This window comes from Larimichthys crocea, chromosome XV, assembly GCF_000972845.2.
Source record: "Larimichthys crocea isolate SSNF chromosome XV, L_crocea_2.0, whole genome shotgun sequence".
Lineage (NCBI taxonomy): Eukaryota > Metazoa > Chordata > Actinopteri > Sciaenidae > Larimichthys > Larimichthys crocea.
The window spans coordinates 15,501,822-15,516,135 of NC_040025.1; the positions used below are offsets into that span (position 1 = coordinate 15,501,822).

Below are 14,314 nucleotides of genomic sequence, written 5' to 3' on the forward strand. Positions count from 1 at the left end.
CTGAGCAGGCTCTTAGCTGTCTGTCATAGGAGGGGATTTGTGCGAGACTCACCTCTTGTCACTGAATGCTTCTATTTCTAACCTGCATCCTTCTCTCTGCCTTCTCACCTTCCATTATTCATGGCTGGGTGCAGACCTTTGTTTTCTGCCTAAATAATTGATTGAAGGCGTGGTCAGAGGAAGAAGAGTGCATCTCCTTGGGTAGCAGAGGGAGGGAGAAAAGCTTAAGACACACATGGTCCTCTCTATTTTTCCATTCTTTCTTTAAAAACACTTGGAGAATGTCTCTTATACACTGGGCTGATTAAAAATTCCTTCCTTACTTTTTCTTCTGCTCACCTCTCACCTAGCAAAGTGGATCTCGCCCCCTCAAGTTACACTCTTTCCTTCTCAACAGCCTCTCCTCTTATTCTCACCCTGAAATAGTTTTCTGCTTTGCTGGCACAAGTGCAAATTTGTTTTACGCTGTACATAAGTGTAACTGAACTTTTCAAAATTCGCTGCTCACATCACAGAAAAGAAAAGAGACAAAGAGAGAGAGGAATAGAAAATGACAGGGTGGTCTTGGAGTATGTAACATAATTGGGCATAATTGAAGAGAGAGACATACCAGGATTGATCAGATGTGAAGATGATGCAATTTCTGGGTATGTGAGTGCCGTTCAGAAGTTACTTCATATATCTGCTCTCGTGCATTTAGTTTTATCAACCCCCAAAGTGCACATTTATAATTTCCTGACCAAGATCAAAGCTAACCAGTTTCATCCAGACCTCGCTTTATCATTGACTGTGTCGTAGTTTGAAAGTGGACAAATATTTTCTGTCTCTTGCATTCAGGTCTTTGATCAATGATACGTGCGTGTTTGTGCGCGCGTGTGTGTGTGTACACTATGAGAACGTGTTAGCTGATGTGTTTGCCTGATGATGAAAAGAATGATTTTTTTTTCTCCTCTGGTGTGGTATGCCGAGGTCAGGATGCGCAGGCATCCAGATCAATAGCATCGAACGTTCTCTCATAGTCCCATTAAGACCCGCTCGTAAATTGAAATTGACGATGGAGTGAGAGAGAGAGAGGGAGAAAGAGAAAGAGAAAGAGAGAGAGACATGGAGAATAGCAAAAAGCAAGAAAGAGGCAAGGGGAGATGGATGAGGAAAGTCTGAAGACAGAGATGAGAGGTAGATAAAAGAATAAAGAAAACACTTGAAAACAACAATACTGGAATTGGTCAGCTGACAAGGAGCTTAGGCTTGTGTCTGGGTACACAGAGCAGGCAAGCAGTGTTAATTTCGTCAGACGAGACGAGACCAAATATGTTCGTCAACGAGCCTTTTTCCCCTGACGAAGACGAGAAGATGACGAGACGATACAATGTTCTAAAAACACTGACGAAAAATGTGCCAATGTGCATTTTTGTTGACGGATAAAAACAAGACGAAAATGTCATGCAAGAGCAAAAACGTCCTCCTCTTGAAAACAAGCAGCATGCAGGAGAAACACGGCGTACAGACAGTGCAATCTAGAGCATGAAATGGGCCTTAGAAGTCAGGCCCGACCCGGCCCGAGCCCGGTAGAATTCGACCCAAGCACAGCCCGGCCCGTTTTGATTGACAGCTTTGTAGAGCCCGAACCCGTTTGCAGCCCGACGTTATTAAAATGTGCGCATATGGCATAACAGTCAAGAATGAGTCTAGCCTCCCTGTGTACCTGCTATGAGTAGATTAAAAAATGAAATCAAGTGCATATTAAGTGTGTATTGAAACAAGAGACAAGACACTTAGCAAAGTTGCATTGAAGATGAATTCATTCAATTCAATTCAATCAAGACATTTAATCAATATGTTAGCTGTGGAACACAAGTGAACTGGAATTAATAAACAGAAAATATATTCCTGAAATAAATAGAAAAAGACTAAAATGTTTTGACTAAAACTGGACTAAAATGTTTGAGATTTTTAGTCGACTAAAATATGACAAACAACAAAACAACAAAAATGATTTTTGAAAGACTAAAAGTGACTAAAACTAAGAATGAACTCTGAAACAAGACTAAGACTAAATTGAAAAATGGGTGACAAAATTAACACTGCAGGCAAGACCACAAAAGACCCTCCATCCATCCCTGGCTGGGAGCAGAGCAAAGGAGGAGAGGAGGAGGGCAGAGGGAGGAGAGAGGGAGGGGATAGAAGACAGCTCGATCAATGCCAAATAATATCATATGGATGAACAGACAGACGGGGACGGGCTGCCAAGCCACTGAGCTGTCATAGACTGCAAGGCAAGCGCGTGTGCATATTGTGTCGATGCACATATACACACATTAACAAACAAATGACAAGGTGTCAGCAGTGTGTGTACAGTATGTTTCACTTCTTACAGCTTACGTCAACACTAAATGGATGAGGCAGTCTGCAAGCACCATCAACCTCTTTAGCAGTGAATTGGGGCCTATGTAATGTGATTTGATGCAGCTTTAGATTATTACAGAACAGGAAAAAGACAAATCAAGTAAACAATTTAAATAATGGCTTTCCAAAATGTACTCCTGTGTGTCATAAAGAGTGTGTATAATGTAGAAGTGAAGGGGACATCTGCTTTGTGGCCATCTGAGTAGCCACTAGTGTAGAGAGTTAAAGCTTGTGAAATAAGTAATACGTAAAACGTGGTACTCACTGGCCTAAAAAGGGCGCAGAGTTGACACTTGAGCACTGATTGTGTTCTTTGTAAATTGAGATTTAACTATCTAAATCTGTTTTCTAATAGGGCACACAAACTGGCGCCTACAGGCCTATCTAAACAGGCTGGGGGATGAACACCTAAAGGGACCTTAAAGCAGAGCAGGCACAGAGACGCAGCGGTCTCCGTGTATAGTGAACTGGCGTGACAACAAACACCTGCAGGCTCTTTGATCAGGCACAGGAGTAGATGCCGGAAGGCAATGGGAACGGGCCCAGAAAAGGTGGCCTGGAGCCATCGAGAGCAGATACAGTAGAACAGTTTCAGCTGCCAGCTTGGAGGAAACGCTCCTCTGAGCTCTCACAGTGATGGCTGGCCTTCACACTTTGTTAACTGGCACCTGAGTCTGACAAAAGACTGACTCCCTTGAGAGGAAATACAGGGGGGACAGTATGTGTTGGGGTAAGAGGGGAAGCCGCTGGGAAACACCGAAAGAGGAAGGCATGCAGGGAAACAGAAGAAAAGTCTTGGAGAGGCTGGTCTATTACATGCCCAAGCACTGGCAGTTTTACAGCAATTTGTGTCTGGTTGGTCATTGGCAGGTTGAAAATGTCTCCTAATAGCTTGAAATAAACCAAAAAAAGAGTGCATGAGCAAAGAAAATGGAAAGATGGATGGACGAGATAAAGACACCGTTTGATTAAAGCAGCAAACAGACGAAATGACATGGCAGTGGGCCAGGCACTGAGAGTGAGGCATTGTGGGCTGACTGCCATGACTCAAGCTGTGTCTTGTTTAGTCTCCTGCCAGAAGAGACAGAGACCGTGCTACCCACGTTGTTGGTGCTCCACCATCAACAATCACTTCCCGTTAATTTCAAGTGGCACACTGTACTCTATGGCGCCACATCATTTAAAAACCTGTGTTGTTGACATGTTTGGAGGCAGCTGTGGCTCAGGAGGTAGAGCAGGTCGTCCACTCATCAGATGATCGGCGGTTCGGTTCCTTCAGTCTGCATGTCGAAGTGTCCTCGGGCAAGATACCGAACCCCAATTCGCTCTCAAAGGCTGCGCCATCGGTGTGTGAATGTGTATGAATGGTTAGCTACTAAAACTGATGAGCAGTTGGCACATTGCATGGCAGCCAATGCCATCAGTGTATGAATGGGTGAATAAGATATGTTGTGTAAAAGCATTTTGAGTGGTCAGAAGACTAGAAAGGCGCTATAGAATTCACCATGTTCTACGAGAGTTAGCTTCCTACTCGGTTCTGTGACCTTTACTGTTCCAAGCTACATCCTTACTTTTTTGGGACTATTTTCAGTGACCCACTTCTTTTTTTCTCCATGTTTCAGGTGACCCGATAGTCATACCCGTCTCAAGAGGAGCAGAACAAAATGGTGGTGGAGTCACTTACACAGCACAATGGACCAATGGTGAGGAAACACACTCAGATGGACTTCTATGAGGAACCAGTAAATGTTTCATTTTTTTCGAAGATACAGTGGCTGAAGAGACAGGACTCTGACACCATTCCATTACCTTAAACACAACTGAGAGTCCTTGGTCCTTTACTGCAGTGGACTGCATCACCCACAATCCTTTACTGCTACTACAAACAACAACAACGTCAACAAAGTGAACTATGAAACAGCACTGGATTAAATGACAAAAAACAAGTTTCTTTACAACAATCTGTACTCTTCATCTCTCTTCTATGGCTTAGTTGTGTTCCATATGCATACTTGGAATAAAGGGGATCTGGATTTTAAAACTATCCTACATTACAAACGTCTACTACAAGAAAAAAATAATAATAAAAAAAAGGAGAGGATCCAGAATGGCTTTCTCATGTAGTCTGGATGACACATTTAAAATTAACTGTGCCACATATGAAACACTTGATGCTGTCAAAACATTTCTCAGATCTCAAACCGAACCTTTTCTTTGATCAGATTTCACCTCCATGATGATATTTTACCTTGAATAGTTTGTGGCTTCCCACATGCCATTTTTTAAAATGGGGAGACAGTTTGTCAGTCTTCTTTTTTCTTTTGTTTTTTGACAAAGGACAAAATCCTTTCAGGGGTGAGGTTAGACTAATACCAAGTAGATGTTACGGTATCTTGAAACATGTAAACGTGTAAAAAATGGTCCATGGAATCAATGGGGCTAAAAATAAGTTGACGGTCTAATGGTTTTAATATCTGTGTTTTTAAACGCCTGTTAACCGCTATTGAGTACATGTGTCAGTATTATATGAAATGAATAAAACCTTTCAAAAGAAAAGATAAATCTCTGCTTTTTGTTTCAGCCCTACAGACATAATACTTTGCACAAAAGGGTGACACTGGATTGTTTCACACTGGGTGTATTGAGCTATTAGCATTGTTGATAAGATCAGTTTAAATCAATTTCTCAAGAAACCATGAAGAAAAACAGGAAACTCAGAATCATAAATTGGTAACTACTGTGTTGTGTTGCCTCCAAGAAATGTCATTAATAACTGTTAATTGCTTTCCTGTTCATTTAAAACTTTTTATCATATCATTTATTTCCTGCTTCAAACAAACAGCTTTGAACAATGAAAGCTACAAATATAGAACACTGTTCTTCCGGCCACCTCCTGTGACAGATCATTAATCAACAGCTTAGAGTTTAGAGAATAGCATTTGCTGACCTTTGTCTATCAACAATGGAGGAACTGGGAAAAATCTGTACATTTGGCTGCATTTTCACAGAAATCCAAGCAGGTGAGGAAGAAAATGGATTTGTGTGCAACACATTTCTGCTAGGACTATGAGAATTAGCAAAGGATGTTGTGGCTACATTTTTGGCATTTTGTGGCGCTCAATCAAGAGGTGAGTTTTTTAACATTGATGTGAACTGGTGGTTTATTACATTTATGATATAATAGCTGGCTTAACATCTCAGGTGTCCTCATATTTGCCTCAAATACACAGTTTTGTTCTTGTTGCAGAAGCCTTTTGCTACCTGTATTTGTTGTTCTGTGGTGGCTTGACTTTGTTGTTCAGGTGTCATACAACAATCATATTCTTATTCAATCACACTGAGGTATACATCAGGCAGATAAGATATTTGAATTCATGACATATTGGCATTACAAATCATTTCCCCCCCGCAAAACTGATTGAGCGCAGGCGGTAAGCCTAATATTATATTTCACAAAAATTGAATACTTTCTTGGGACGCTGGCAGTCTTTATTTCAGGCAAAGCAGAACGCTTCCACTATAAATCTCTCTGGGAAACCCTGCATAATTTATCCACCAGAGAGCACTCACAAGTTTATTTGTCAACTGTAAAATGTTCCTCTCAGTGCATATCTTTCCCCAATCCCCTGATAACCCTATTTTAGGGATCCATTTCAAAGTGCTTATGTTATTTGCTTATGTTGAAGGGGAAAAAAGAATGAACATCACATATATAATATCAGTGATCTCTTTAAATTTTCAAATATTGAAACTATATCGGTGTAAATAAATCCAGATTTTGGGGGTTTCTAATGTGCACCCATATGCAGATTGAGAAAATAAGACCATTAAATGGGGAATAAAACACCCACATGAGTTTTTTTAAATTGATCACACTACATTAAATAAATAGGATTCCTTGTCAGAACAAATATCCTCAAGTCCGCATCCACTGGACCAAACATGTACACAAACCTGCCATGGCTATATCACAGCTCTCAGTCACTGTCAACAGTATGATCGATCAACATCAAATAATCACATAACTAGTGCTTACAATGAAGTGTTGAGTCAAATGCACCATGTACTGTACTGTATATCTGCTCTCCAGTCAGCTTGTGTATGGTATACATCCTGCCCTCCATTCCTCAATTTCCCACTCCTGCTATCTGTGTTAGCCATCAAGTTTGACAGGTAAATGAGAAATTCCACTTAGAATGAACCCAGGAGAAAGTATTAATAAGTATTACAGTAAGACGAAGTAGATGTAAAATTAAATATAGAACAATTCGAAGATATTACACTATGCTGTGGTAAATAGAATCAAAAGAGCATCTCTCAGTGATAGATGTAGATGCTGAGTGGCACAATGCCTCTGTTATGAACCTAATGATGAAGGAGATGAAACAAGAGTGCTCAGATTGAAAATGTTACAAACAAAATGTTGAGTTTGAGGCTGTGGACATCAATCTCTCCTTTTCATGAAACACACACACACACACACATGCTCTATCTGTGTTGTGTTGCATTAAAGCTGCCTTTCTCTAAAACGCTTTTCTGATTTGGCTAATCTCCCAGTGGATCCTCTCAGGGGCTACGGCCTTCCACTGAGCCTCAGCCATTTTGTGTCTGTGTGTGTGTTTCATGGCCTGGGCTCTTTCTGAGCCTCACCGCGTCGTTAGTGCATGTCATTAAAAGATTACAGAGAATAAACACACACACACAGATTCTCACACGTACACACACACAAGAGGCGAGAAACAGGAACTGAGCATGGAATAGGCTGCTATAATTAGAGAGAAAAATGTGTTTTGACATCAGAATATGAATATTTTTGAGTATTCCTGTTAACCACTCACAAGGTGTTACTCAAGCTGCGTGTGAATCGCATCATGAGGCGGCCATGTAAAGCTTGTTGAAATTCTTTCACGGCACCCCTAATGCCAACCCACTCTCATTTAGTTGCACAAAACATTTAACACTGGTGCTAATTTGACATATCAGGTGCAGCTCAACAATCTCCCCCTGTCTGCCTGACAGTTCTGATCAACACTGCCGCTAAGCATTAATCTCGTCCGTCGTGACTATGCTCTGAATATCTCAGTCAGTATGCTCTCTGTTTAGTGCTGAGGATGAAGTAGTCTCTGCTAACAACAGATGCCAGAGCAGATGCTCGAGCCGGCCAGACGATGAGATGGGCTACCCTAGCTGCTGATACGTCACTACTAGGACAATGATTAGAGGAAGGGTTGAATGCACAGTCATGCTTATGCCTGTATGATTGATAAAGAGCTAAAGTAAAACTAAAACTTCCAGATTGTGTTCCAGGAATGAGAAAACTTTCATTTAAAATAACGCTAGTTCACTTTTTGTCTGTATAAACATTTATTGTCATTGTTCATTTAATATTTATGGTTCTTAGGTTTCCCATAACCTTTGGAGGCTAAACAACATTGCTTTACAAACAAGGGGCGAGACCATGAGCAAGCCTAGGTCAGGTCTACCTTGTGTGTTATTGCAGGACAAAGGGGAGCAAACACATTAAAACATTTGGGGAAAACATTATATAGGTGGTAGGCTTTAGAGGATCTACAATAATGCTTCTGTGTAAGGTAGTGAAATGAGTTTATTGTATTGCCCCATTTTGTTGTCAGTCTTCTTGCACTTTTTACATATTACAATGGAGCCAGTAGCAATGTTACTTTTACTTTCAGCCCTGCTTGTTGGTGCTGGGCGTAGCAGTATGACCTCATTATGTCAAGTTGGGAAATTTGCTATTATCATCATATGGATTTTTTTTCTCATCATATCAAAAATTATACTCGTATACCTCGTATTATTGTGAACTATATGATATGGTACACCCCTAGTCAGTTTTATAGATATGGATGAAACCAAGTTACGATGACGCAAATTTAAGCGCTGCCTCATTTTCATTTTCATGGGAGTTGTAGTTTTTTAAATAGTAATGTTCATGTAAAGACTTAAGCTAAAAGTGTCTCCATGTGAGGACGAAATATCTGTCTTTTGTGTAACCTGCTCAATGATATGTGAAATCGGTTTATTTCTTTGGAGAGTAATATTCTTATTTGTTTGTAATAGGTTACTGTTACTATAATTACTATACTTATTATATTTACGTTTGAATGAGTCTTGGTGGTTTGATTTGGCAATATATATAGACATTTCTTTATTTATACTTCACAGCAGATTTATGTCCTAATATTGTCAAGATGCCAGCTGCTAATGGTAATTTATTTGTTATTCCTGACTGATGACAATACTGAGTACACTGTGCCAATGTACAGTTCAGGGTAGAATGACAGCTCTTCATCATCCTGACCGATACACCATTCTGTTCACTGTAAAAACCTCGACAGCACCACTTCCTTACCTCACAGACAGTATTAATTGAACTCTGCATTATTTAGAGACAATTAAAAGGACAGCCATGTCATTTATTAAAATAAAAATATATACATAACGTTTGTTACATGGTTGACAAGCATGAATATTAAGCTCAATGATTTATTTCAAGTGGGATGCATCATATGCCAACAGTGTTGCCATTTGCAATATCCAGCGCAGTGCCAGGTGACACAGATGAGAAAAAAGAGCAGCTGTCTTTCTTAATTATTCCCCTGTGCAACACAAATAAGAGACTTTTTAAAACTGTAAGGAAGCTGCTATCTCCGAGACAACTTAGAAAGAAATGAATCACATAAGTATTAAAGCTGATATTTAGTTTGCTTACCTCACTGCTAGAGGAGAACTGCAGTTCATACCTGACCATGGTGAACCCATTTTCATCCATTAAATCAACAGGTGAAGTCAGCAGCAGCTTCACGCATTATTGGCAAGAAGACCTAGGAAAGGAATAATAAGTATTACTAGATAAATAAGATCAGCAGTTGCAGTTGTGACAGCAGTTATGGATTTGATAGTCATCCAGTGAGAGAGTAAGCAGTCAAGATGTCTCCAACAAAAAATATCTAGTGAAAACAAAATAAATGATAACCAAAGTTCAAAAGAGCAATGCTGTCCAATAATACAATGTTTTTAATGTTTTTGATAGATGATAGAGGCTGATAGATGTGTTTGTGTTACAGTATTATGGTTACAGTTTGGCTACTGTCTAACAACAGCTGTCAATGCAAATGGCACTAAATGGCACTGCATTTATATGACCCTTTAATCTGTGTGTAAGTGCCTTCATTCACTCACACACCGATAGCATTAAGCTACAATGCAACTTGCTGATCATCTGGATCAGTTTGGGATTCAGTGTTTTGCCCAAGGACACTGCACCATGTGGACCAGAAGAGTTGGAGCTGACAACCCAGTGATCCTGCTGAGCCACAGCAGTAACCTGTGCTATGTACCTGCTAAGGGTGTCAAGCAAAGCTACTGTCTGCATCTGTAAATACAAAACCCTACACTTTACCTTTAAATTATAAAGATCCTGATGAAATAATAAAATCTACGGAGAAACCAAAGGGAAGTGTAGCAGGAAAGACTCCATGCTATGCTTGTCAAGACTGAAATGGTGACACATCTTTGCTTGTGAGAGGGGCAACAAGAACAAGTGAAAAGATACACACCTAGTATCTTTAAGATACAAATATCATTCCTGAAACATCACTGGAGTTCAACAAACCATTCAAATAAACCTCTTGTCTGATTCCTCTGAGTCTGACACAGAATACAGACATGAGAGGATGATGAGGAAACAGAGAGGGAAATGGATAGACAGAAATAATGGAGGGGCAGTCCTGTGATGCTAAAAGTAATATGGCTTCTGTCATGAGAATTGGAGAACGGAGCAGATCTGAGCAGGTTACAAATGAACTCAACAGATCAGCGTGACATATAATTCAGCTGAGGGTGTGTGTCTTTTTGTGTGCAAGGTGGATAGCATGCAAGAAAGAAAGAGTGTGTGTGTGGGACTGATAAGCGACAGAGGCCCAAAGGGTTTTCTACATGGCAGTCTGAACCTGTCACTTTCCTTAAACACACTTCCTGATATCCACACACACACACACACACACACACACACACACACACACACACACACACACACACACACACACACACACAAAGACAGATAACCTAAACCCTGACTGTCATTCGTGTCAAAGGGATGTATGAAAGGAGGTGCATGCTCCCTTTTTTATTCCCAATGAGACGCAATGAGTCACAATGATTAAAGTTGCACTGATGACTCACAGATAAGATGACCTCTCATCTATACTTGCAGCATAATGTGTGTGTGCGTGTGTGTGTGTGTGTGTCTGCTAATCTGTATGTGTTGTCTTTTCATTTTCATGACATCTAGACTCACTAGCAGGCTGTTGACACATTCTGTCCACGGAGACACAAACATAGCTTTGCAAAGTGAACCCACACATTTCATTTATTGTGGTCAGGCATGGCTCAAGTCCGAGGGACAGGCAACTGTCACCTAAATAAAGACATTGATATGAACCCTACCTACACCTGCAGAATGCACCTCTGACTGTCATTAGTCAACATAGTGGCATGTGTTTATTATAGACTCTATAAAACATGGATGTAATACTCGTGACATCAACCGGGTTTCTGAAGACCCATTTTCGGGTTGCTCTGGCCGCCACCATTTTGACAGTCCAGCTTCCTGCTGGCTCCCCACTAATCTAAAAATATGAGCAAAGATGCTCAACATGGGTGAATCTGAGGCAAGCTGAATGAAGCCTGATTGCTCAAATAAGCCAATGCTTTAATGCATAACTTTAAGCCTTTATATAATTTGAAAGGGTGAGTTTTATATAAAACAAATTCACCCTCAGTACAGTTGTCATGAATGGGGAAATTAGCTTAAGAAACCATAATATTTTTTTATACTGGGCTGTAAACATGTTATTTTTTCTGCTGTGAAGTTGGGCGTTTTAATAAAGGGGCTTATGAAGATTGACATGAATTGTGGCCAGCCTCAAGTGGCCGTTCAAGGAACTGCAGTTTTGGCACTTCCTGCATTGGCTTCACTTCACACCCACAGAGGCTGCCGCTTGGTTTTTATCCAGCAATATTGTTTTTGCATACTATTGAGATGAGAAGTAGGCCATGCAGCTGGTGAATGAGTTACTCAGCCAGTTTAATACCCTAGATAACCAGCTGCTCAAAACATTCACTGCATGTATTTTGGATTGGTTTGCATTCTCACTGAACGCACTTTGGACTAATATCTACCAAAACCTAAACTCATAAGATTCAGACAGCGAACTAATTGTTGCAACCTGAATTTACCCACAATCTCTACGCAGCCTTGCTAAAAATATTCTATTGTTCATGGCAGGAGCATCTAATGCGTTCATACGTTGGAAACAGATCTGAAATGTAGTGCTGGGCTCTCCTTAATGATTGAGCAATTTATGCTTTATATCAATAAGGTCTTGTGACTTTCTCTCATCAATTAATTGCACTGGTTAGCACTGAGCGGACCATCTTCTCTCTCTTGAAGGACTCATGTTTTGTTACATTCTTTGCAGTGACTGTTAGCAAATTGAACAAACCCTGCATATTTTTTCTTTTCTTGCAGCTGCCATGTCTTTAATTTGGAAAGAAAATGCTTCTTTGATAAACAGAAAAAGAATAATTCTTTAGGGATACAGTAGTTACACACACCATTCAAACTTAGCGTAACGATATTGATAAAGCGTGTCATAGTTTGGACGCCTCTTTTTCTGTCTCCTTCTCAGATTAAGTCTGACAGACAGGCCTTTGTCCTGTATTCCTCAGAAGAGCTCAGCAGGTTACCACTAAATCCCCAGCTGGGAGTTGAGTTTGCTGCACCAGCTTATGTGATAAATTATGATGCTACCATTATGGCAGGCTTGATAGAGAACTGGTCATGTTGATCATAGATGGGAAAATGTTCCTTTTTCTTCAACAATCTATCCATATGTGAAATATCTGTGCTGTTATTTTACCATTACTATTGAGAGCGATTATAAATTATTGTTACAGAAAATGCGCTGCACACCTTGAAATTAGGTAAACAAGGAGAAATAGCTCTTCGAATCATTAGGAGGGTGGAGAAGCAGAATAATGCAGGAAATTACTACTCTAATATTGGTAATTGGTAATATTCAAATTTGCTGCTAATCAGTCTGTGGAGGGAGAGAGAAAAATTCCCCTGTCTGGGATGAGATTTGGAGAAACAGAGGGGAGGGGTGTCAGCGTTGTGATGAATATTCAGTTGTTGACATTTAGTGTGGAGCACTGAGGACGTGAGGGTGGGATGATGCCAAGTTAAATAAGAGCATTACAGAACATGGATGAGATAGGGGGATGAGGAGAAGTAGAGGAGATTAGAGGGAGACAGGGACACCGATTGAGAGTGATATCTCCACACACACACACACAGCAGACACATGAGAGTTCATCTGGGTTGATTTTGAGAATGGAGACCATGACTGTTGCCACTGTAATAAATGAAAAGTGTTGTTGATGATCATTATTGTCAGTTTGGTTTTTGTAGCGAGCTTAGTGACAGTCTAGAAACTAGATCTGGGTCACGCTACCATAGTCTACTCATTAAACCCATTCAGCTCCCTCGCTGTGCCATCAGCTGTTTATTCAACTACAGAGATAGTGCGGATGTTTTCTTCTCTTGACTTCAGACGCTTCTTTCAAATTCGCGCTCATCAAGACTAGAAGGCCCCTATGTTAAATTTGGAGAGAGATATAGGGAGAGAAATAATGGATAGAGTGAAAAAGAGAGTGAACCGAGAGAGAAAAGAAGCGGAGGAAGCAGGAATCTGCGTCTTTGTGCTGTTGTTTACACACAATGTTTATTAAGTTAATGACGGCTTTTGCATAATTACAGTCACATACAGTCTGTGCTGGGTCCAAAACTCAGGAGAGTTTCTGTTCTAAACATAGGCCCAAGCAAAGAACATGTCTGTGTTTGTCAGTGACACAGTATTTATTGAGTGAATTAACGAAAGACGCAGACAGACGCATGCAGCCTTTGCTCTAAGTCAGCTTATTAACACCAAAGCTAATGTGCCACCTCAAAAATAGAAGAAACAGATATACCATCTGGAGGCCCCCCAACATCTGTGAATGGTGAGATGTTCCACATTTTCCCCATGTGGAATAGAGTGGTAGTCATAGTAACTAGCAAAAATATATATCGTGGGTCAGATGTGTGTGTGGAAACTCGGTTTTTGTTTAGATTTCCTAATAATGGACTGGGGGTTTGTTCCTTTGTCCTTCCTCCATGTCCTCCTGACCTAACAACACAGGTGAGGAAGGTGTGGGTGGGTTGTTTGCTCATCCTCTCCAGCTCTACTGAACTGTAATTATACTCCACCCACATGATTCATTTAACTTGTAATTATGTCACATCGGAATCTTAAAACATTTTTTCTGTGACACTAAGAGTTAAATCTGAAGAACACAGTTGTTCTTTATATGAAAACAGGTGCGCACACACACACACACCTTGTTGAATATGTTGTTCACTGGCACCTATAAAAAAAAAAGGTAACATGTAGATTTGTACACACTTGAGTAGCCCTCAATGAACACTCTCACAGCTCTACACGGAGACTAATGAATACATTCCACAGCACTTTAGAGTCACTGCAGATAATGAAGTCTATTTGCATAATTAAAGGGGATGAATCAAAAGGTAATTTACAGTACACTCTTGTCCCCTGCTAAAACGTAGGTTGAAAAGGAGGACGGGAAGAAGGCTGGGATGTGTTGCATACACTTACATCCTCACCCTGGGGAGCCTTTTTGAAGCTGTGAGCAAGGTGGGGTTTTCAAAACAGGCATTAGAAGAAAATGAACCTTTGTACCTCAGCGTGTCACACATAATATCGATGGCATCACCCAAGGAGTATTCATAGACACATACACTTGTGCAGGCGTGCAAAATCTT

At 40.5% G+C, this 14,314-nt stretch overlaps 1 protein-coding gene and 1 long non-coding RNA gene across 2 annotated transcripts in view; one reads left to right on the forward strand and one right to left on the reverse strand.

The window, feature by feature from the left end:
- The window catches only part of LOC104932092 (protein FAM19A2), a 71,653-nt gene extending 66,922 nt beyond the window's left edge, over nt 1-4,731 (forward strand). The window contains exon 5 of the mRNA XM_027288239.1: nt 4,029-4,731. Within this exon, the coding sequence (XP_027144040.1) occupies nt 4,029-4,040 (12 nt within the window). The 3' untranslated portion in view covers nt 4,041-4,731. The remainder of the gene's footprint in view (nt 1-4,028) is intronic.
- Nucleotides 4,732-8,851: 4,120 nt separating this feature from the next.
- The window catches only part of LOC113747696 (uncharacterized), a 120,031-nt gene continuing 114,568 nt past the window's right edge, over nt 8,852-14,314 (reverse strand). The window contains exons 2-3 of the long non-coding RNA XR_003463799.1: nt 9,140-9,251; nt 8,852-9,026 (exon numbers count right to left, since the gene is read on the reverse strand). This is a non-coding gene — a long non-coding RNA (uncharacterized LOC113747696). The remainder of the gene's footprint in view (nt 9,027-9,139; nt 9,252-14,314) is intronic.